Source organism: Dunckerocampus dactyliophorus, chromosome 3 (assembly GCF_027744805.1).
Source record: "Dunckerocampus dactyliophorus isolate RoL2022-P2 chromosome 3, RoL_Ddac_1.1, whole genome shotgun sequence".
Taxonomy (NCBI): Eukaryota; Metazoa; Chordata; class Actinopteri; order Syngnathiformes; family Syngnathidae; genus Dunckerocampus; species Dunckerocampus dactyliophorus.
In genome coordinates, this window is record NC_072821.1 from 17,780,393 (window position 1) to 17,804,616 (window position 24,224).

The 24,224-nt window shown below is 39.7% G+C and overlaps 2 protein-coding genes, 1 long non-coding RNA gene and 1 other non-coding gene across 7 annotated transcripts in view; 2 read left to right on the top strand and 2 right to left on the bottom strand.

Moving 5' to 3' along the window:
- The window catches only part of LOC129179055 (protein TANC1-like), a 48,222-nt gene extending 36,263 nt beyond the window's left edge, over positions 1–11,959 (bottom strand). Inside the window, exons 1-5 of one of the 2 annotated variants that reach the window (XM_054771875.1) lie at positions 11,902–11,959; positions 7,337–7,452; positions 6,278–6,481; positions 4,120–4,212; positions 2,538–2,668 (exon numbers count right to left, since the gene is read on the bottom strand). In XM_054771875.1, coding sequence (XP_054627850.1) covers positions 2,538–2,668; positions 4,120–4,212; positions 6,278–6,481; positions 7,337–7,421 — 513 coding nt within the window. In that variant the 5' untranslated portion in view covers positions 7,422–7,452; positions 11,902–11,959. The remainder of the gene's footprint in view (positions 1–2,537; positions 2,669–4,119; positions 4,213–6,277; positions 6,482–7,336; positions 7,453–11,901) is intronic. The other variant, XM_054771876.1, reaches the window with a different exon arrangement.
- A 631-nt stretch (positions 11,960–12,590) lies between these two features.
- Positions 12,591–22,411, top strand: LOC129179061 (uncharacterized). 2 transcript variants are annotated; one of them, XR_008569883.1, is made up of 6 exons: positions 12,591–12,735; positions 13,365–13,431; positions 13,809–13,882; positions 15,083–15,195; positions 15,280–15,423; positions 20,671–22,411. It is a non-coding gene; the product is annotated as an uncharacterized LOC129179061 (long non-coding RNA). The 2 variants fall into 2 exon arrangements; XR_008569882.1 differs by lacking the exon at positions 20,671–22,411 and having other exon boundaries at positions 12,592–12,735; positions 15,280–20,655.
- On the top strand, positions 13,546–13,682 carry LOC129179170 (small nucleolar RNA SNORA31). The gene has a single exon (XR_008569908.1). It is a non-coding gene; the product is annotated as a small nucleolar RNA SNORA31 (small nucleolar RNA).
- Positions 15,740–24,105, bottom strand: LOC129179060 (general transcription factor IIF subunit 2-like). Of its 2 annotated transcripts, XM_054771885.1 has the most exons (9): positions 23,965–24,105; positions 22,604–22,677; positions 22,384–22,408; positions 22,087–22,225; positions 20,712–20,771; positions 18,638–18,719; positions 17,619–17,718; positions 16,755–16,898; positions 15,740–16,266 (listed from the first exon to the last, which is right to left on the bottom strand). In XM_054771885.1, the coding sequence occupies exons 1-9, from the start codon at positions 24,085–24,087 to the stop codon at positions 16,144–16,146; spliced, it is 870 nt and encodes a 289-aa protein (XP_054627860.1). In that variant the 5' UTR covers positions 24,088–24,105; the 3' UTR covers positions 15,740–16,143. The 2 variants fall into 2 exon arrangements, with proteins under 2 accessions (XP_054627860.1, XP_054627861.1); XM_054771886.1 differs by lacking the exon at positions 20,712–20,771.
- Positions 24,106–24,224: the final 119 nt, after the last annotated feature.

A 24,224-nucleotide genomic window follows, 5' to 3' on the forward strand; every position in this document is an offset into this window, starting at 1 on the left:
CAGCAAAGGAGTCCTTGAACCACCTATCCCGAGTCTCACCGAAGAGTACAAGTGCTCTACAGTGAGACAACAGATGACATTGAAGGACTCCAGAGATCAGACCGCCAGCAATGCTGCACCACTTCTGTTAACCGGAAGGAAATGGACACCATTCGAGCAGTACAGCACGCTACGTCAGCCCTGAAGCACAACAACTTTGTGGGACATGGCCAGCTGGGGAGAGGAGGATTTGGCATTGCAGCGAATAAACCAACTTGGCGCAAAGCTTCAGCTTCACAACGGAGGAAGTGGTTGAGGAGGTGCGCCGTTAGGAGGAGGCTGAAAGAAGCGCAAAGGCTGTCTCTCTTGCCAAGCAGGGGCAATGGATGAGGTGGGAAGGCATGGAGAGGAGAAAGATCACCTGGAGGCCAGTCTGGGAAATGGAAGCAAGCAACATCAGTTTCACCATAAGAGCTACATATGATGTGCTCCCATCCCAAAGAAAAACCTTCACCAGTGGTATGGCAAGGACCCAACCTGCGTCCTCTGCCCAAATCCAGTGACTCTCAAACACATCTTGACCAGTATGACCAGCCTCACACAAGGCCGCTGTACCTGGAGACACAATCAGGTCCTCAAGAGTCTGGCAGCAGCCCTTGACAGCAAGAGGAACACCATCAACTCCTTGCCCCTTAGAGCTACCAATTCCATCTCTGTGCCAACATTAACTCGAGAGGGACAGAAACAGCCTAACCACCCCACTACCAAACCAGAAGCTGGACGGCTATCCATGGCATGGGATTGGAAGATGCCAGTTGATATTGGCAAGCTAGTCACCTTCAATAAAGGTAGTAAACATCATAGAGCTCATGGTCCCATGGGAGGGTTCCACCGAAGAGGCCTACGAACGAAAGAAACTGCGCTACACAGATCTGGCAGCAGATGCACATCAACGAGGATGGAGGGTCAAGGTCTATCCAGCTGAAGTAGGATGCAGAGTTTTGTGGCTTCTTCTACCATCAGGCTCATGAAAGATCTTGGCATGTGGCTGAATTACAACAATTCTGCAAAATGAGTGTGCCAAAATTCCTCCACAGCGCTGTAAGAGACTCATTGCAAGTTATCACAAACGCTTGATTGCAGTTGTTGCTGCTAAGGGTGGCCTAACCAGTTATTAGGTTTAGGGGACAATCGCTTTTTCACACAGGGCCATGTAGGTTTTTTTTTTTCCTCTCTTAATAATAAAAAGTTTCATTTAAAAGCTGCATTTGTGTTCAGTTGTGTTGTCATTGACTAATATTTACATTTGTTTGATGATCTGAAACATTTAAGTGTGACAAACAATGTAAAAAAATTGTGAACATTACATTGGAGTGAACATTACCATCAACAGCTGTGAGGAGCCGCTCTAGGTTTGTGACAACTATGTGGAATGGGATTGAGAGCTTGGTGAATTTGCTGAATCAGTAACTTGCTTGTTGGACTCGCTGGCCTGTTATGTTAATTTAGCATATTCAGCCTCCCTGGTATGTTCTTTATGGTATTGTGCAGCCAAGTAACTTTTAATGTGTTATGTTAACATACAGGACACTGATTCATCCTGTTGTTCTGTGTGTCATTGTGTAGTTGAACAACTTGCCTTTACAGGTTAAATGTCTGTTCTTGAATTTTAAATAAATGTAACTTATAGTCCAGTGCGACGTGTATGTTTTTTTCTTCTTCATGACGCATTTTTTGACAGATGCGACTTGTACACGTGAGCGACTTGTAGTCCGAAAAATACGGTACATGTTATTATTATGTGACGTTGATTGAATAGTGCAAAAAAATAGGCATGTTTTGAGTGCACCTCAACTTCAAATTTTGACTCCCTTTTCAGGTTTTTAGTCAGCAAGTTTGGAGAATGTGTCATATACTGTATATGGCTTTCCCATGAATGATAACTAAAACATGCATATTTGCACAAAAGAAAACCATTAGATAGTTTGGTAATACATCTTATCCAACAAAAAATGCTTTCATATAATATTTTTTTAGCATGGTAGTTTCATCAAACGCATTTCAGGTCCCCTCATTACTGATGCAACGTTTCTGCAATGTGGGGAGTTAACAACAGCGAGGCAGATCACTGTTCTTTTTATTGCAGAGCCTCATCTATCTCAGCAAGGACAACCCACATTCCTCATAAGATCCCTGCTATCTCGGTGAAACGGACTGTATCTGGAGCTCAGGTGGTGAAATGGGGCTGGGAAAATGGGCCAAGGCTGAGTAGTGCACAGGCACAGAGATGGAGCCACAAGCATCTTAAATAACTTTCATACAGAGAGGAGGACACTGACTGACAATAGATAAATGGACCACTCAGGACAAGGATTACAACATCATTCATATTGCAGAAATGTATAAATCGATTCTAATTGATGGAACAGAATGATGATAATTGGTATCTGTTTGGCATTCAGCACATGCTCTTAAGCATTTAGCATGAAAAGACTTGACAATTCATCTATTGTCTTGTTTTACAGGACAACAAAAGGAGAGTAAAAATGCTGTCCTACCTTCTTTTCCCTCCTGTCCTCCATAGGAGAGCTAGCTGTGCCGGGCGTTGCTTCTCCCAATAAGAAGCATAGTCTGGTCATCAGTTCCTGGGTAGAAAGGGAGGAGCCCAGCTGGGGCTCCACGTGGAGGTCTGGAACACACACACATTCAGAACACACATTAACAGGCAAACGTAAGCATGGCAGGCCGTATCAGTGATGCTGCCGTTCCTGCTCGGCTCGCTCATATGGTCCCCACCCAGCAGCATCGCTAGCAGACTGCGTGAAATGTATGCATCCACAGGTCAACACACCCAGCTCTCTTGATTACAAACGCACTGACAGAAGCTTTCTCATGCTTCTTCGCATGCTCCCTATTTGATGTACTGGTAGAAGGTTGTGTAAGGTAGAGAGTTTGCCAGGTGCTCTTGGTTGAAAGACAACTTGTGAATTTTAATGAGCTTGGTGAGCTTGATGCTGGAGTAGAGAGGCACAGCCTTGGCTGTTGCTTCCAGAAAGATTGGGCTGATGCAGGACATATGTTGCACTCATTTATCATCCGGTTAAGGCTCCCTGATGCTGTGACCTCCAACCTACTACAAGAACATGCATGTGCACCTTGCCAGAGAAAAACCTGTTCTCACACCTCCTGTTTACGTCTTTAACAAGCTGAGCTATTCACTTGTCTTGTTCTTTCACCTCATGTTAGGGGCTGAGTAACATGCATATTGAGTAGGCATATAAACACGATGACAGAACACCACAGATACAAGAACAGCTCACGCCGCCTCACACACATCTTTGCATCCACACATCACATTTGTTTTGCACTCCTTCCACTGATTCTTTTCTTGTTGTTTTTCATGTTCTATACCTGTTTAAGGTATTGACTGAATTCCCTTTATATCCAACCCAAACACAGGCCTTGAGAGGATGAAGGTCAATTTTGAAAGGCACGCCTGGTCATTTTGTTACACAAAGCACCCCAATTACAGTCTTTCTCCATGCACTTCTCACTTCACAGCCTCAGAGGCTGAAGAGAGAGAGGTTTTGAGAGAGAGAGAAAGGCAAGGGGGTGTATTTAAGAAAGGGGTAGAAAAGAAAACTTTGCATTTTGTCAGCAAAGCACGAAGACTCAATCTGGAATAACATGAGGACACAGTGACGGTCCAGCACTATTCATCAAACCACCTAGCTGTTGCTATTGGAAACGGGAAGCTGGAAGGTGCCTGGCAACTGGGATGGAAGATGCCTTATAAATTCTGTTCAGCCTTAGTGAAGCTCTCTGCTCACAGACATAAGAAAATCTGCTTGCAATATTGATAGTCATATAAATACAGTCTTGTTGTCACCTTTACTGCCAGCTGGTTAGGAGAGGGCAAGTCATTTGGACTAACACACCGAAGATTGCCCTGACACCTTGTCTCATTCAGGAAAAACTTAATTCAGGTCCTTACAGATGATATAAAAACACACACATACATTTCACATGCAGCCTCCTCTCACCTTTACCCCATTCATTCTCATCTACTGTAGCTCCTCTGATAAATAAGTGGAAAACAGACATTATGCTGAACACATATCCACACCCTCCTGCTCTCACCTCTGTAGTCTGTCTCGTCACGGCACGAGGCAAAGAAAGGAGGTCCTCTCGAGTCACAGGAGACGTCCACATACTCCAGCTTCCTTGCCCGTCCTTCGGCCACGACATAGCCGGGAAGGGGAGATGAGGAGTAGTGGGAGGGAGGGGATTGTGAGAGTGGAGACAGGGAGGGATATGAAAGAAAGTGAGAGAGAGGAGAGGGAGAGAGAGAGAGAGATTAAGCCCCTCCAGATGAGATCTGTGGTGTAGAATTTGAATCATGTCCCAGGAGTATAAATCAGTATGTACATATCATGAGCCATGTAAACGGTTTAATACTCACTGTAGCACAGGTGTTTGTCTATCCTATATTAAAACTGTTTTTGTGTGTGTGCGTGTGTGTGCGCGAATGCAGAGACAGGGACAGGGTGCACACTTATTGATGTGTGGGTGTGTCTCAATTTATGCAACAACATCTGAAGCCCCTTGGAAGCACAGATTCTTTAGGCCTTCAAAGTCATCATTAGGCAGAGGTGTTGCCAAAACTCTAAAATACACTGATACTTTGATACACTACACCAGGGGTCACCAACGTGGTGCCCGCGGGCACCAAGTAGCCCCCCACGACCACATGAGGTGCCTGCAAGCCTGCTTTTCATTCAGGTTTTCAGTTAATAATGGAAGAACAGTAGAAAGAAATGCATTATGAAATACAAAATGTGGGTTGTGGACACCAGCATTTTGTTAATGTTCTGGTAAAACAAGCATATTCGCTTTGTTTGGGTTTAAAATAAGCTCTGAAAATAAATGTTACAAAAATGAGTAGCTCTTGGCCATTTTCATTTTGTAAAAGTAGCTCTCACAAGGAAAAACATTGGTGACCCCTGAACTACACTATTTTCAGTAAATAATGTAGTATGTACACAGACCAGCATATACTCATGTAGCCCCATTTACCATACAGTTCAACAACTAATTGAACAATTGACATGTGTGCCAGAGGAAGAGAAAGACATGCAGTGATTTTCCATGTTACGTTTGCTGAAATGGGATAGAACAACACTGTGCCGCATGCAATGATCAAATACAGCTCCTTTTTACTCAATGGTTCTATTTGCTGCGGGACAGTGCCATCTAGTGTGTACTTTAAAAACATACATGCTGTTGAAAAATGATTAGGATTAAATCTGTACAACGTATTTCGGCATTCAGCATCAGAATGCTCTTCAAATCGAAGGTATCCTGTTTTTGCTTCAGACCCTTGTGAAAATCTTGGACCTTACATCTGTCAAAATAAATGCCATATTATCAGTGTTGGGAGTAATGCCTTTATTGTTTTGGTATTTCAAACATTCCGTGGACTGTTGCACATTATTATGCATGGTATCTATATCAACGATCTGGATGTCACTTCCGTCGCCATTGTTCACTACTTAACACAGGAAGCTAAATAGGTAGTCAACAAGAGTTGTGGTTGTTCACACTTAGGAAAACACTGCCACATCGCGTTCTGGGAGACAATTGCAAGTCAGGAGCTCTGCCTAACTCTTATCTCATGCAAGGTCTCATGCAAGGTCTCTCACATACAAAGCTAATTTTGAACTATTTGACACACTTTAAATCTTAAAAAAGGAATGCAATAATTATTTTCCCTGGTAACTAATTACATTCATTAAGAATTAATTCTGAGACTAGTTCAAATTACTTCCAATTTGTAATTTGCCCAAAACTATATTATTATATTCATTATATTATTTGCACAAGCCAACAGATTTACAAACAACCTTTCTGTATTATCTCTAATGAAACAAACTAAAATTGGGTACAAAGATTATGTGACTAAACAGTCACATAAATAAAAACATTACGTTATTAATCTACACTACATTGAACCTTTTTGCAGAAAAAAAATTGTAATTGCAAATGCGTAGCCTGAAGTCATCTTGTTCAATCATTTACGGTGACAATCTGCCTCTGTTTTGAGGCCCTCGGGGCCACCGTCTGTATGCATGTGTGTTTGCTGTCACATGTATGGAGCAGCTGAACGCACAGACGCTCGCTAATCAAGGCAAACTCATGAAAGCCTTGTTCTTTATTTTCAGCTCTTCCATGACGCACAGGTTGCCATCATGATTTGAATGTGTGTGTATGATCATTAAACCATGTCAAGTCCACCCACCTGGGAACTTGGTACCGGAATGGGATGGAACTATGTTCTCCTGGCGAGGAAGGAGAGGAGAGGATGGCAGAGAAATAGACACCCCCTTGGTCAGTTTCTTCTGTCTCACACGGCTTCCTGTGGAGCCACTGTCATGATGATGGTGGTGTGTGGCCCGACCACCACTGCCCCTCTGCAAACTGCTGTGAGTTTGCACCTCCTCACCTACACAATAAAACACGAGAGAGTAACAGAGACATTACATCTGTTAAGATACTTCATTGATAATTGCCATGAAGGACACTTTGATAAGGATCATTGATGAGATCTCACCAAGTACTGTATGTCAATAATACCAGATTGAAGGAGCCCGCTACCACCCGCCACCCCTCGATGAGATTACTCTGCAAATGATCGGGCAGTGCAAGAGTACTGTAAACATGCAGTATCATTTTAATGAGACTGGCACAGTTCTTCGTCTTCCTCTCTTATCCTGAAACCCAGAGCTGCACAGTATAAAATATTAATAAGGACAATGGTTGCACTGATATTGAGCTCTACTTATGTTTGCCTATCATCACAGCTCCCTCTGAAATCGTGCCTGTACTGCAGCTTCTTCAAGTCTTCATAAATTTGCTTGATTGTTGCAGCAAAAGTTATTACATTTTCATAAATATGTACACCATTACCATTAATTTACATTTATACCCCCAACTGGATTAGGCTGTTTTGTTGTATATATACGTATGTGTGTATATATATATATACATATAGTGGCCTGTTTAATCCAATTTAACAATCCTCCACTCTTCACAATGTGTACTAGGTCAGGATGTTTTCTTCTGACACACTTTAAATGCAGTTGCATGCTGAAGGGAACATGAATGAGGCTAATTGAATTGGCTCTACTTAAATCACCCCAGAGAACTTGGATATTGCCAGTTCAAGTAGTACACGTGTGAACAGGTGCAGCATTATAATCCTTACCCCTTCTTGTTATTAGCCAAGAAAGCACATTTTACTCAGATGACAATGACCAAGATTACGAAATAATGTAAAATTTTGTTTCTGTGTACTTACTTGGGTGTCTCTGCCTCCTTTTTTCTCCTGGTTTTCCTCCTTTGTGCTTCTTCTGTCCAAACACTGCCTTGAACATACTGCTCATAGTATGTGGAAGAATGAAGAATAATGTGTCCCTTTGGAGCCAGAAAAAAAACAGATTTGATAGGATATTGTTCCAGACAAAGAAGCTTTTCTTGTTTGTTTGTTCTCACAAACCTTTAAGTGTTAACTGTTACCGTCTTCTTTTATGATATCTTCACATAAATCCACAACGGAGGAAGCCTCACTGACACTCTGCCTGCCCCTCCTCTGTCAATTCACACACTGATGAAGACTCGACTCGCACATGCGTACATCTTTTTTGTCCCAATTTTGATGAATTAATACTTGATTTGCCTGCTTTAAGACACATTATGATCATTTTGTCATGTGATCTATTACATTAACAGTCAGATGAGACTAGTAAATATTTGGCCTTATGGGTGTGTACACTAATTGAATAATTAATTTGCTAACAGCGAATTATACAGTAATGACATACAGTATTTATCCCTCCTGATAGGGACATTTCAATGTGTTTTTAAGTATGTGGCTTTAACTATCAAGAAAAGTGCTATATGTGTTTTATTATTACAAAAATGGGTGACCCTGCTCCCAATTTGAGGAAAGGGGGAAATTCAGTGCCTTGCTTAAGGTCACCTCCGTAGTAGGCCGGATGCAGATTAGCATCTCTCAACAAATACTTGCAACTGGTTCCGAAGCCCAAATCCATATGGGCTGATCTACTGCTGCTCCAAAATGTCCTTTGTGCTGGATTTGAACCAGCCACCATTCAGCACAATTTTATCACATTGCCTCAACAGTCCTGCGCTCTACCAACTCCAACTCGGCTCCCGGGTGCTGCTATCGAAGGTGCACAGACAGTCCAAACTGTATAAAAAAAGGGTCCTGGTCTGTCTCCCTGTTATTTGCGAGACCACCCACGAATGGCAAACAGTCACGACTAATTGAGACACCTTTAAAAATGACTTTTTGACACACGACTTGCTTACCCCTCCAAAACCCCCTGCTAGCTTGACGTTCTTTCCCGATTTCGGATCCACATTTGCAATAAAAGGGACTATTCAAATTATTAGATTACACTGAGCTCCAGAACCTTTCCTTTTTCTCTTCATTTGCCATTGTTCACCCTCCACAAACAAGATAAATGCACTGAAGCAATCCAGGTTTAAGTCCTTTTGTTTATTTCTTGTGTACGGACAAACCATGTGTAACAATATCTCAACTCTTTATTGCTCTAACCGTACAAATCTTATTTGTACTCTCAAACAACAGTATTCCCCTTGTGTCTACAGCACTAAGATGTCTCATATGTAAATATGCCACACTTTTTTTAAAGACATTTTAAATTATAAAATGTAACGGTACGCACCACTAATGAATGATGATGATGTTGACTGATTGATCTGATGGAATCAGAGTCACGGCCTGGCCTTTTGCCTGGTTGTCAGGTGCATGCAACAACCACTGACGTCTATTGTGGGCCCACCTCCATCCCTGTCTAAGTGGCACTGCTTCCCTGTTGTAATTATAATATAATTTAGTAATACATTAACTTGTGTTCACCTCGCTGCAAGTTTTGAGGCGGGATTGTTGACTGTTGCAGCTACTCCTGCTGTAAACAGGGAGCCGCCATCTTGCACTGATGTGATTGATTGATTGAAACATTTATTACATTCCAGAAAGAAGAAAACAAACAAACAATATTAAAACACTATAACATAAAACCAAACACTCTTCAAACCAGAATGAAAGAGAGCAGAAAGAAGACAAGTGATGTCATTACATGTAGATGTATGTTGTACTTTTTATGTGTACATTTTATTCTTTATTACATTTTCATAAATTATTACCAATTAAGGGTGAGTGAGGTGTGTTTTCAGATTGGAAAAAAAAATACTCTTTTGACCAAACATTTGTGAAGGCTGAATCGCAAATGCCGGTATGCGAGGATCAACTATGTACATAGGGGAGACTGGGGACAGTTGCAACATATCAAAAAACATTACATTTCACCAAAATGTTATGCTTTTTGTTTAAATAACCACAGTGTACAATATTAAAGTATTTAATAAGTTTAGTTTTGTGTGAAACATAGGCCTACTTTGAGTCAATGTGCAAATGTTACGGAAGCTATAAAAACTCAATACTTCAGTTTGGGACAAAAAGAATAGAATAATTTGGAGTGCAAAAAAAAATTACTAAACATGTGAACAAACAGTGAACAGTTTTAGTGAACAAAATTCACATTGTTTTAAAACTCCAGTGAATATGAAGTTTGATTTTTAAGTTTTGTTAAAGGCACACAAATGCTTAAAAAATAAAACTGCAACACTCGCCTCTTCCCCAACAAATCTGCTGTCTTGTGAACTATTCCAGCAGCTTCTGAACAATTCTGCAGAACCCAGAATATTTCTGCTAGCTCACAGAAAAATTAAAAACAAAACAGAAATTCAGTCATTCAGAGTCACAGTTGTGACATGTGTAGACATCACCCCCAGGTGTACAATCTTTATGTGCCCAAGACTTGCACATCCAGCACTGCAGCCACACTTCCCTCGATTTCGAGAAACTTGTTGATGTTCTTGAGAATGATGCACCAAAGGATGGTGACTCTGTTGGAGAAGGCACTTTTGAACTTGGCCCTGGGAGACACATAGAAGAAAATGGCCCTGATGGAGGAGACACATTGGAATGTGGAAGAGGACGGTCAGTGACCAGGGATGGTGCAAAGTCACTTTCCTGAAATATCTCCCTATTAAATGGCCAAATCCCTGTGCATTTAAATCCTGCTTGCCCATTTGTGGGCGTTGCTGCCAGTGGCAGAGATGCTCCCACAATGCCTGGGATGTCGTAAATTGACATTGTGGTCCCTGGATGAGTTTTCAACCAGGAGTCGCAAGCAGAGTTGACAACTCTTTTAAGCGGCCCAAACACACTTCTGTCAAGTGGCTGTAACTTGTGAGAGCAGTGGGGTGGAAAAGATAGCAGGACAATGCCATGGCTGCGGCAGAAGTTGATGCCTTCTACAGAGAGGTGCGAGGGGTGGTTGTCTAAAATTAAAAGAACTTTAGACTGTGGGGAACTTTTTGTGTGAAGCTGGAAGTGCTTCAGATAAGCCAAAAAATCAGCCTCTTGCATCCACCCTGATGGGTTGGCTGTCCCAATGCAGCCAGGTGGGCCATCTCGAATGAAATGTGATTTAAAATGCACACATGGAAAAACAAACATAGGTGGGATGGTGTTTCCCAGTGCATTGATTGCACAGGCCAGAGTGACAAGTGTGCCTCTTTCTGCTGAGGTGACTGCACCCACCTGCCTTTCACCCCGCCTTGCCACGATGCTTTCGGGAGTTTGAACAGTTGTTATTCCAGTTTCGTCCATGTTCCACACATTTTGTGGTTCAAACTTGTGCTTTTCAAAAACCTTGCTCAGATTGTCAAAGAAGTTGTTGACATTGGTTCTATTGAAGCCGGTTGTTCTCGGAAGGCGCCTTATTGAGAGAGTGAGGTTTCTCTTTAGAAAGCCATTGAACCAGTCAACACCTGCCATACTGGTCTCATTCCATTTTGGGGGAAATTTGCAGTTGTAGTGCGAAGCCAGCTGAAAGGCAAACTTTCGAACCTGAAATAAAATGAAACAAAATGTAAAACGTAAATTCTCTCTCTCTCTCTCTCTCTGATATGCATCATTATCTTGTTAAAAAGATTTTTGTTATAAATTAATCTTACCTCTCTCGGACTCAGCCCATAGTACAAATCAGCTGCCCTTTGTAAATATTCGTTAAGGCTCTTTTCTTGGTCTTCTGAAAATACTTTTCTAGTGGTCCAGTATCCTGTAAGTGGTTTCTCTTTTAATGTTGTGCTTGCAAGATTCTTTCTTTTTTTGTGGAACCTGAATAATGTGGTGTGGCATATGTCAAAGGCCTTGGCCACTGCTCTGACTGATTTGCCTTCATCCGTTATTATATCTGAGGCTCGTTCCAAAATACTGAGGGGAACCCCTCTGTTAGTGACTCGCTTCCTCACTCTTGGCATACTGAAAACAAACAATACAATTTCTATATTTAGATGATTTATTTACTATATGACAAGTTTATATGATTGTTTTCACAGGAAAATGTATTTAGTTTGTTCCAAAGCACAACACATACAACAATAACTAATTGCTCATTTTTGCTCAACCAGTTATTTGGGGAATTATTTTGTTTATCATTAGCATTAATTTCTTATTATGATTCCCTATTCTGCCCATCAAGAGCAATAAAATATATTAATTGTGCCTTGTGTGGCCTATTTTGATATTAGCATGGGGACAGTTGCAACAGTTGCAACCGTCCCCATAGCATCAGTCACGACAAAACACCATGTGCTAACAAGCCACAGTGACATTGACAAATGTAAGCAATGTTGCTGAATAGTCAACAAAACAGTGATTCAAACCAGGTAGGTTTGGAGTAATTCATACAAAATATTAGGATAGTATAACAAAAATACAGCTCGTGAAAAAAGCTACTTTCATACCTCCAAAACAACTTTGTCTTGATAGAAGCTGGACCAGATGCGCAATATGGCCGCTTTCTTCTTGGCGAGTAGAGGGTCTAACTGAGCATGTGCAGTATGAGTGTCATCACTCTAGCATGTTACTGATTAGACAAATAAGGCTTGTTGCAACCGTCCCCTTTTGCAACTGTCCTCAGTCTCCCCTATGTATGTGTTTTGTTGGTTTGTTGCACACATAATTTACACAAGGGTTGAAAAATTTTGAGTGCAACTGTGCATAGACCAAAACCACTTACAAAATATTAATTCAAGGAACTCATCCAGTTGAAAAAAAAGCATTAAATGAGGGCAATAACAGCATATCACATTAACGATGGATGCTTTGTAAGTGCTATGATCTTCACCTTTACCGTCGTCATTGTTGCATAATTGCTTTTCTGTCTATTGTATTAATTTCCTTAAGAATTCTAAAATATTCACGAACTTGAAAACGTTATGGTGAAAAACTGAAACTCACCTAGAACGAACACGATTTGGTCTTTGGTTGTATATGGATGGCTTGACAAATGGGAATACTATCGCGCGGCATTCATATAAACTTATGCAATTTTAAGAGACAAAATAAACCGTGTAAACACTAGAGTTTCATTATTAAAACAACACGTAAAATCATTGGGCGAAAACGCCATAGTGTAGAAGTGTTCATGTTCGCCATTAGGGGACAGTAGCGAGCCAACTATTTAACTTCAAAGGCTCGGACTACGCGTTCTTTTCGATTTCGGCCTGCTGCAATTGAAGACATGGAGAATCTAGCCCTTCACCATTTTGTCCCACTGCTTTCTAGCAGACCCTATGGTTAGTAAGATATTTGTTTGCTGTTCGTTCTATAAAGGGAAAATAGTCAATATATTGCTAAAGTAGCATTAGCTGTACATTTAATTACCCTCGTCTAGCATCGACCATTTTAGAACCTAGCGAACTGCCTAGCTAACTTCTGTGTGCCAGAATACTACTAAGAAAAGTATTTTTCTGTTAGTTGAAATGCTTGCCCCTTGCCTCGATGTTAGGACAGAATTTCTTTCGAAGTTACTAGAAGAACATTTAGAAAAGTGTCGCTACATCGATGTTATTTTTATTAAGAGGTTAGATGGCCTCGTGACGAACATGCGCTCGTGTTGCTAATGCTAATGCTTATATGTATGTATGTATGTATGTATGTATGTCTTATCCTCTGTCTTAACCGCCTCATTCCTTCAGGGAGTTAAGAAAAAATGTAATTGATCTAAGCGTCGATGTGTCAATGATGTTTTAACAAACAATGACTTGTAGGGAGTGCTCTGTCGAGTTTGTAATGCCATGCATTTGGGTCGTGTTGGTTGGTTTCAGCCTCAATGTGTGTGTGTGTATGCATATAAACGAGAGAAACAGTTTTGACGATGAATACACTGAGTTAATGTTGTTTTCTATGTAACCTTTCTCTCTAGCTGACCCCTTGCCACATTGTGATCACCTGGGCATGCTTTGTGGAGGATGACTGTCATGTATTTATGTGTAAGTGTCAATATTAGTCTTGATGGAGTATGATCCCCAGCGGTGTGTCAAGTGGCAAAAGCCATTATTATTATATCTGTACTTGTAATGATCAGCCATATCTGCAAATATCACATGCATCTTTGACAGCCTGGGCTCTGATTTTTTGTGAGAGATACTGGGTTTTATTATTTCAGATGCAACATTAACTGTCCCCGCGCTTTCTGCACGTCTATCAAGTGGCGTCTCGGATTGAATTGGGGACGATATGCAGTATTAAGTATTATGCAGGCGTTTCGCTTTCAACATGTGCTAGTCGAAGTCATTTGAATGTAGCTCTGTCAGAATAAGTAAATGTTTATTTACATTGTTTGTCTTAATTTTATATTTTTGTCCAGTATTAACGAAGAGAACTTGGATGAATCATGTCTCATTCGTGCCTGAAATCTTGTGTGGTGATGACTCCCATCAGGTCAGTGTTGGTATATACGTCCAATACACACACACACACACACACACACTGTCGTCCCTCATTATTTGCGATTAATTTGTTCCAGACCCGACCGCGAAATGTAGGAGTCAATAAAGGGGATATTTATGTAGCTAGACCACAGAAAACTTGTTATTGACTTGGTAAATATGGATTTTAACATTATTAGAGCCCCATGGACATGAAATAACACTCCAGTAGTCACTGTTAGGCTCCTATTTTAACATCACATTTACGTGATTGCAGCAGGGACATAACAGCCTCTCCATTTTACTTATTCTAAAGTGTTTCAAACAGAGTATGGAGGACAAAGAAGGTAAAAATGTAACACGTGGAATGAGAGGGAAACTTTTTCATTCGATCTCAGCCTTTGTATACCGCCTCGGCTATGCTGGCTCAGTAGCCAGTCTCCATGCAGTGTAAAAGGTAATGAAATGTAACGTCACGTCCCATAAGATCAGTCATGCCTAGTGACCAGAATACTACATACACGTATAACTTGTCTTTCAATATTTTTGATTAATAGGCAATAGTCAACCACAAAACGGTGATCTTTTATTATTTTTTTTTGACAAACCATGATATAGTGAAGCGATTTTCAGTGAGTGAATGGATTCCAGAACAATGCTCTTTCCACCTTAAACCACTACTTAAAAGGAAAACTTAATATTTCAGTGAAATATTGACAGGTTATATATTATGTAACTCATTATGGCTACCTTCTATTGAATTTGTAGGCTCTTTATTTAAAAAAAAAAAAAAAAAGCATATATATTAAAAGATCAAACCAAATAATTTCGGGGGGGAGTGCTTTAAGAATATTTTAGGCCCAACTATGCCATTGCTTACCATACTTGGACTTCCACTCAGAGACCTGAAACAAGGTCCATTGTCCCCTCTGTTTGCTTTGATATGCTAAACAACTTTACTCTTCTTTCTGAAACACTTACGACAACATAGTTTGAATTGAGGAATACCTTTTAATCTTATGCACATTTCTCAGTGGAATGTTGTGACATCAGGGATTGTATTTTAGTCAATCTGTATTGAGTTTGTGTAGACCGAGCTGGTTATGTTATCAAATCACGTCAGAAATGTTTCAGTTGATGCAAACTCTTAAAATTCTGTGAATGTTTGTTCAGTACATCTGGCACTAGTTTAACCAGTAAACTCTGAATTCAGATTTAAGAGTTTGATGTGCCAACATGGTATTCTGCATGGTCTGATCCATGATGCTTCCAACATCCCTGTCTGAGGACACATCGTTGCACCCACCATCTGGATGAATGCTCAAGGTTTGTTTTCTACAACAGCTGCTGACCTTCTTCATGGACTGTGATGTTTAATTTAAGCGTAATTCATAATTTGTTTTATTTCAGGTGGAACATGAAAAGGCTCTTCTGTCAAGATCGTTTGGGTGTTAACTATATGGCAGCCTGCTGTCCCATCTGCAAGAGAAACTGATGCCTCGTGGGGACTGCCGACCCAGCCGCATGTTTTTGGAGAATCCACAACCTGCTGTGGTACGATTTAGTGACTTGAGTTTGACAAGCAAATTAATGAAACGAGACCCCAGACTGTTCATTTTCTTTTCTATATTCATTGTGACATTATGATGGCTGTGGGCTGTTAAACAAATGGCAGTTCCAATTTCTACTTGTCTTCATTATGAAATATCATTGTAATTACATAAGCTGTAATTAATTACATATTTACGATAATGGGTCACGGTACTGTTATTTCAGAATATTTCAAATGCCATGACTCATCACAGGAAGCCATGGGTGGTATGCAACACACACATACAGCAGAGAAGTGAATTTCCCCTGATAGTTATAATTATGAAATTAATCCAAAGCAAATTTATTGCACGAGTTATTCCAACATGAAACAGTTAAACATTTCAGCAATGGCAGACATGAAATACAAAGCTAAAAAAAATAATTAAAGCACTGTAAAACCATCAAAACATTGGTCCTTGTGCATTATGTTGGCAGTCATGCCTCTTCCAAAATATACTGCTAAAACATTTTATCTTAACATGTTACAAATAAGTCAAGGAACAAATGGTTTGCCACACACCACATCAGAAAGAATGTGCACACTTAAGAATAAACCCCCAAAGAAAAACAACCTTGTCCAGTAAAGCCACCAGAAAACCTGCTGACATCTGTTGTATTTTGAGACCACAGGCCAGTCATGAAGGGAGCCTCCATCCAACCAAATTGTGATTTTGAATTGCTCTAATCGTCTGTCTTTTCCTCACCTTGGTAATGTCGATACTCAGGCTTTAGCTCCCAAGTGTTCTTATGCGTGCCCTTCACATTGTAGATGCCAATATCACGCAGGATTTCCTTCAAATAAATCTGTGATGACAAGAGTAGGTTTTAAAAAAAATATACAAATGTTGATACCAAACTTCAGTTTCTTGGGGGAACTGTTTTGGTCTTGAAGCAGACTGCAAAGGCCGAGCAGCTATCTTATAAACATCCTACATGAAGGACCACACTCCCGATTACCATGGTGATGAGGAAACTAAAAATGTAATGATATTTATATAGCATTTTTTTTTTATTTATAAAATGCAAACGCAATGGCAGTTAAAGACCAGCTTTATTTTAATAAGCCCACTATATTAATTTATCTGACTTCAGTTTCCTTTACGATATAGAAATGTTAATTACTGTGTACTTCGGCAGTTTTTCAGCTGTTACCATGGACAAAATAGCAGTCACTGAGGATAAAATAAATTATCTTTGCACTCAGAATCAGCTTCAATCAGCGACAAACTGGTCAAATACAAAGTTCTTCGAAAATGTCCCAAGATAAGCCATTTCAGAGATTTGTGCCTTACCACGGGCTGTTTGGTGATATCAACCAGGTCTTTGATGTTGTAGTATTGGTGCTTCTCAAAAGCAGAAAACAACATGTCCAACACGTGCTGTTTGTCAGCTCTTGCTCGCTTGCCCTCCTCCTTCTTTTTCCTCTCATACTCCATCTAACAGACAAAGCACATAACACCACAATAGTTTTTCATTAGTAAACATCGACGAAAAATACACTCACCAGCCACAGTACCAGTACCGCCTAATGTCTGGCTTTATTGTTGGTTGTATGTATTTTTCTACTTCGGATACTGCTTTATCATGATTGTTAAACTTTCCCCTTCAATTTGGTATTAAATGAATATGAATATATTGACTGGACAAAAGGCTCAAATTCAAGCCATTCAAACGGAAGGATGCCAACATCAGACTGGAATAAAAGATATGTAGGATGATAACTTATCTATTTATCTTTGCTCATGTGAAACTACCAACATGTGACCATGCAAAATAAAAAAAAAATGGACTGAATTATGGTTAAAGTGAATTAACCAATTCATCATGTTCAATATTTCAAGTTAAGATCAAAAAAGGTTATTGTTTTATAAGTGTGCAGGAGTTTGGGGTACATGGTTCAAGTCAAACGTGTGAAAGTGTACGCAACTGTAAAAGGTTTGTGAACCACCGGCCTAACAGTATCTCGTATAAGAGGAGTATCAACATTGCTGCCTTAAGAAAATAGTGCTTGTTAATGTGTCAATCAAATTTTTTTCATCTTTGGAACTGGATATCATTAGATTATGTAGGAGTATCCAATACTGTGGCCCTTGAGATTCTTGCATGATTCATGATGTGTAGAATGAGCTGATCTGAAAGAAGACAAATACTCTTACATTGTACGCATGGTTAGCCACAGGTTTGTAGTTGTTGGTGACTGCTTTAGCCAATTGCTGCGAAAGCCGAACTGGCTTGGATGACTCTTCAATTTGTAACCTGTAACGTGACCACATTACATTTAAAATTATATACACATTTACTTGACAATTGCACTTTAACTCTGCTATGAACAATCAATCGTTGCTACAGACATATGTGGACAAAATTGTTGGTACCCCTCAGTTAACGGGAAAAAAAAAACCCACAATGGTCACAGAAGTAACTTGAATCTAACATAAAAATAAAAATTCAATGTAAATGAACCAATGAAAAATCAGACATTGCTTTTGAACTGTGGTTCAACAGAATTATTAAAAAAATAAACTCATGAAACAGGCCTGGACAAAAATTATAGTACTGCCTGAAATGAAAATGTGACCACTGATGATGTGCCCTAGTTTTGCATTTGATGATGTATCATTACAATTATTCTGTGGCTGCTTTCCTGCATCTGGTACAGGGTGTCTTGAATCTGTGCAGGGTATGACTATCAAGGTACTGGTATTCTCGAGAGAAACGTGCTGCCCAGTGTCAGAAATCTTGGTCTCAGTTGCGGGTCATGGGTCTTGCAACAGGCTAATGACCCAAAACACAGCTAAAAACATCAAAGAATGGCTAACAGCAAAACATTGGACTGTTTTGAAGTGGCCTTCTATGAGCTCTGGTCGAAATCTGTGGAAGGACCAGAAGCATGTCGTCTGGAGAAGGCACCCTTCAAACCTGAGACAATTGGAGCAGTTGGGGTACCATCTTTTTTGTCCAGGTCCGTTTTATGAGTATATTTTATAAAATAATTCTGTTGAACCACAGTTCCAAAGCAATGTGTAATTTTCATTAAATTCTTACATGTTATTACTTTCGTCAGATTCAAGTTACTTTTGGGGCCATTGTGGGTTTTTCCTTTTATCAATGACGGGGTACCAACAATTTTGTCCACGTGTGTAATCAAATCACACTCAAGACACAAACCACTCACCTCTTAAGCTTCATATAGCTTTCACTAACAGCAGGTCTGCACTCTGCTCTCTGTACCACTACTCCTTCCAAAGCAATTTTATCTGGGGGGGGGGTAAATCACAACTTTAGTTCCAACCCTGAAATTAGTGTTAAGTGAAGTTTAAGACATAGGTATATAAGAACCATTGTCTTCTATATCGGTCACATTGTTGTTCTTGTGAAGTCATGTTTGCTCATGGTGCTCTTTCAAAGGAAGGAACCAAAAACAGGGCGGTGTCTTCTTCCCATTCTTGTTTGAAAAAATCATGTATTTTATTCTTCTATTGTATTACTCCTGAATGTATTACAAGTAGGGATGCTCCGATTATGCTGCTGATTCCGATTATCCATGAGTGAGATCGTCCAATTTATTTATGATGAGTGGTATTAGTCGGGGGCGCTGTTAGACAATTCCAAGGGCCACTGCCAAATTAAAACAATTTTTTTTTTTGCCTTTATTTGTCTGAAACAATTTTTGTACTATCTGACGCAAACCTGAATTTAATTTCATGAATGTCTTGGAGTAATAAGAATACATGGGAATTAAACTGTTCAATAATTATTTTTTAGATAACAAAAAAAATAAAAATTAACAGAATAAATTCAGTATCCAGGTTGCTGGGGTCTCCAACTTTCATCTCTATTAGAGCTGTCAACTATTTGTGTTTTATTTATTACTGGCAACATTGAAATTGTACACTACTTTATTTAACAAGCTCTCAACTCAGTGTGGCCATGGTCTTAATGCTATTTTGTGGTCATTTGTCATTATATAAAAGGCATAAAGTCTGAATTCAACAGTTATAATAATAGACTACCAAGAGTTGAAGCAAATATTCTTGGACCCTTTGGTGAGCTACTCTATCAGCTTGTGAGATTGGAGACCCCTGTGATAATATCACCATCATAAGGCTGGACATACTATGTGTTTATATTCATTAAACAACCACACACAAATTGTGTTTCGAGGACAAGAAATAATTTGTATAATGACGAGAGTAAAGTTGCTTCATGACACTTGAAAAAGTTAGTACACACCCCATGAACGTGATGTCCACTTGTAGATTCCCAGCGGGACAAAAACGAGCTCCGAACTAACAGCATTGCTTGTTTGTTTCAAAAACAATGTCACTGTGGTAAAAAGTCACATTTGGAGTCCAAAGGCCAGAAGCTAGGTAGATAACGCTAGGTAACTGCTAGCTAGCTAGTACAGCCAGTGACAGGCAAAGCGTGCAACAAAAATGTAAGAATAGTCGAACGGAGATATACATAGATGTGGTAAGGGAGTGATCAAACAAGCTGGCATCGATTGGCCTCGCCTGTGTCAAGCTCAATACGGGTCATTTTGTTGGCAACCCTACGTGACACCGCAGACATGTAGGATTTGCCGCTGCATGCCGATCAGTTTTGTGATAATCTTTGAATGGCGTTTATCGGTATACGCCGATCACATTTTTTTTTTTTTACAGAAATGGGCCGATCGATCGCAGCATCCCTAATTAGAAGGCAGGTAAAAATGTAGTTCCTCCAAGTTGACCAGCTCCAGAAAGACTTGCTGATCACAAGCGGACAATCACAGTAACAGTCTATACATACATTATCGACAGTCCTATGGTGCACCCGTTACTAAGTATGAAACGTTTCAACCGATGTCAGTGTTACTCAAGTTGATCTTACGTACCTGAATATGTATCTTATATACAGTAATGTGTTACTGAGGTGACCAGTCGCCTTGTGGTTTTACACCACTTTACAGTATGCATCCTGCAAGTAATTATAGCCGATTTTGGGCCAAAAACGTGACTTCCGTCAAGCCAGTGATCCATGCAGGGCATCTCATATGTTGGCATTTTGCACAGAAATGTTTGGGTCAAGAGGTCAACATGTTGCTTCGGGCTTTTTACCTGAAGGTTTATGCCAACTTTGGCATATTTCAGGGCAACAAACAACACAATATTGGTATTTCACTGATTGATTTAAAATGACACTCATATGATTGTGTGTAATTTTCAGTGATGCAGCTCAATCACCCGCTGGCAAAATGGTGAACTCACCTGGACTAGACCCCGCCCCCGAACCTGAGCTGCCACCATCAGATCTCTCTTCTGACTGGCCTACAGGGGGGGAGGGAGGGATGGTAAAATAAAAAAATATATATACGGGCATGGAAAATGGGGAAAGGAGGGGATCGAACAATCAGAGCCACTCCCAAGGTTTAGTTGCACACGGTTTGTCACGCGCAATAGAAGTCACCTCTGCCGAGCACCCCAGCAAAGCAAGCATGCTCTCACAAGCAGCCAACACAGAAACCCTCAACCACAACAAACAAATACCCTTGACAGAGCTGCAAAAATACACTACAATTACAATACATGCAAACTCACATATCATGGCCACGTTTCAAAATTTGACATGATGAACAGATAAAGATTCAATCATATAGCTGCTGCTCTACAAATATACGGTACTGTATGCACGGTCTCAAGCTCTTATACAGTATATCTCAAATCGGCAATAACAGATATTGATTTTGTTCACGCCATATTAAAAGTACAGTATTCCAAACAAATGTGTCCAGTGTGTCTGATTACATACGAAAGGTGCTCACATAGATAGTAGTAGTAGTTATCTGAAATGATGTGCCATTAGGAGTAGTAGAAATAGTAGTAATCATCCATCTCTAGATCACACAATTGGATGTTTTCACCTCAACTTTATCACAAGGTGACTTTACCCAGCAGCCACTTCCAAGCAAAACCAATGAGACTAAGAGGGAATGATTGATGTGACAGCAGCTACAGAAAAAGTTATTCTCAAAAATTGACAACCGCGAATAACTCAAGCAGACAAAAAATGGCAAAGCAAAGCACTTCTAACAATATGCTGCATAGACAAAAAATCTAATTCTCTCATGTTGCCTCATCTATTGCACAAGGCAACGTTTGGGTGATGTATTTGTGCTCATGTGAAAGAACAACCCCTCCAAAAATCACCATGAATTACACATTAGTTTGCCTTCTAGAGTGCATTTATGCAAGGCTTTCAGTCCACTTCAGTCCAATACTCTGTTGCTTTATCATATTCTAGTAGTATATTATAATTGTATACATTAGTTAATTTTATACCGAAAATACTATTTCATTTGAAAAATACTAGACCATCCTTACTTTTGCAACAATCTCTCCTGTTATTCCACACTTTATTTCAATTTGTACTATGACTGTGTAATTACACACTTTGGGAGAAACCAAAAAGAGGTCAAAGAATAGTGACAAGCAGGTCAGGCAAGACAGTAGTGACAGGCTGCACAAATGGGCACCTCCACCAACCACCAAAAAATAACTTACCTCTGAGCTGTAGAGCAAACGGTTAATGGGATGTTGTGGCATTTGAGAAAGCGAAATGGTTAGCATTCTTAGAAAAGCTCACCCGATGACATCTCTGTGAAAACAGCCAGTGTCTGACCTCCCACCGTCTGCATGGTTAGCGGGTGTTCCCGAGGTGCAGACACAGTCTTGTCTTCTATACCCTCAATCACCGTCAACTCTTCATTTAATGTAAAAGACACCTGTAAAGTATCATCTTTATTAAAATGTGTATTGTTCATGTATATCTTTTACAACATCCAACCAAAATCATGACCAATCACACCATTGACTGAGGTCAATGAACTGCTGCTATTTTTACTGTTGCATGCGCTATTCATTGATAAACAATGTTTCTTACCTCTGGCTTTCCTTGGTTTCCTTTCCTTAAAAGAAAAGAAACAATGAACACCTTTAGTTTAATTACCTTTGAACAATGGTGTAACAATTCACTAATAATCACGTTATTTTTAAACATTGATTTAGTTATTCCTACCTCGTAACAACATACAGTACTTGTACATAACAGGTTAAATGACAAAACATAGTACATTGTGGTGCTTTTTTCGGGTTTCACGTACTTGGATATTCGGAGTTTCCCAACTTCGCCTCTTCCCGTGGCTTTTGCCCATTGCTGAGCAAGGTACTTAGGAACCTGCATTCAATCAGAAAGCGCTCGTTTGTCATTTGTTGATATCAGGTCCTGTATCGCTAATTGTTGTTTTTAAAAAAACTAAATTATTTTGACTACTGTATAACTGACAAGGCACACATGTTAAAAACAAAAATATATAATAGCAATGTTAGAAAATGTTTAAATTTGTAAAATAAAGTCTGTGATTAATTATATCCGATAAAGCATGACTTGAACTTTAATTTGATACCTCATTCATTTCTCTACCCCAAATATTAAAGAAGTTAAAAGTTGATTGTATACCGGAAAATAGTGCCTTTGGTCCCCATTGCTTTAACATTGAGTCAAGACAAAAGCTGTGATCGACCCACGAACAACCGTACTACAAAATATATTACTTGGGTTGTGAAAATTTGTTTTGAAAGTCAACAGAGTAGCTATTTACATGTTTTTGGTAATCAAAAAGTCCAGGGAAGAAAGTCAAATGTCGAATTTTTCATGTACCGCATATGCCTCACTGCAGTGCTGCAGCGCGCTGCGTATTTGTTTTCACCCCTCACTGACCACAATGCAAACGCGACATGTATTTCCGGGCAAAACAAATACAAAAACCGCCAATTCAATTTTAATGAAATTTCGTCTGCAGATAGATCTTAAAGTAAATTAATCTTCCATATACGTTTTATCTTCTTCCATTGCTTAGGTCCATGAATTTGAAAGGCTTTAAATTGTGCTTAACTTTTCGGAGCACGAATTGGTCCAACACTCAATATAAATCCGATACGAAATTGAAGATGAAGAGGTAATCTACCTAACAAACATGTATACGAATGGAAATACACCCGATATCATGTGAAAAAAGTGCATTTTAGGGACGACTTCACGGACTCGCCTACAAAGCGCGCACTCACTGTCAGATTTTTTCATCGCTAAAATATTGGTTTGTAACATTGCTACAAATGAATTTCCGAGTACCACAAATATTTCTCCCAATATTGTAAATATCTTCGTACAATGAGATACATTCAACTGGCCTACCCAGAATCGTAGACCGGAAAAGGTATTGTGATGTTTTTTATAGTGTTGGGTGTTGTTATGTAAGAGAGCCAAAGTCTCCATTTGTTTTCGTGTATTTAGAAAATGAATGAAGGACATCCTAATTTTAAAAGCTAGCTGGGAATTCAACTGTAGAAGCTTTGCTTCATTCACTTCGCCACAGTTGCGGCCTGCTAGCTATGTTAGCCTTACATTTACAGTATTAATTGACCATTTATTGCCTATTTCGAATGGTTATACAAACATACATACCTTAACAAGCCAGACACCCGTATTTAGCTTGGCGCCAGTTAAATCAACTTCTCCTTTTTCTGACATGGTAGTATTTTTTCTTATAAATATGCAAGCTTTGTTTGTTGGAAATAGCTTGCGCATGCGTAAATTAACTTTCGTTGTACGGTGCCTTAGAAGGTAAAATTTTCACGAGACCAGTTACCAGTCATGCAACTTATTTTATTATTTACATCACATCTGCATCCTGTATTTATGTAAGTTGCTCATCCAGCAGTTTT

Excerpts from the sequence above, each read along its gene's own strand:
- LOC129179060 (XM_054771885.1), bottom strand. The coding sequence starts at position 24,087 with ATGCGCAAGCTATTTCCAACAAACAAAGCTTGCATATTTATAAGAAAA. Across the intron at positions 22,678-23,964 it reads CGGGTGTCTGGCTTGTTAAG|GTTCCTAAGTACCTTGCTCA; the intron begins GTATGTATGTTT and ends GATTGAATGCAG. Across the intron at positions 17,719-18,637 it reads AGCTATATGAAGCTTAAGAG|GTTACAAATTGAAGAGTCAT; the intron begins GTGAGTGGTTTG and ends GTCACGTTACAG.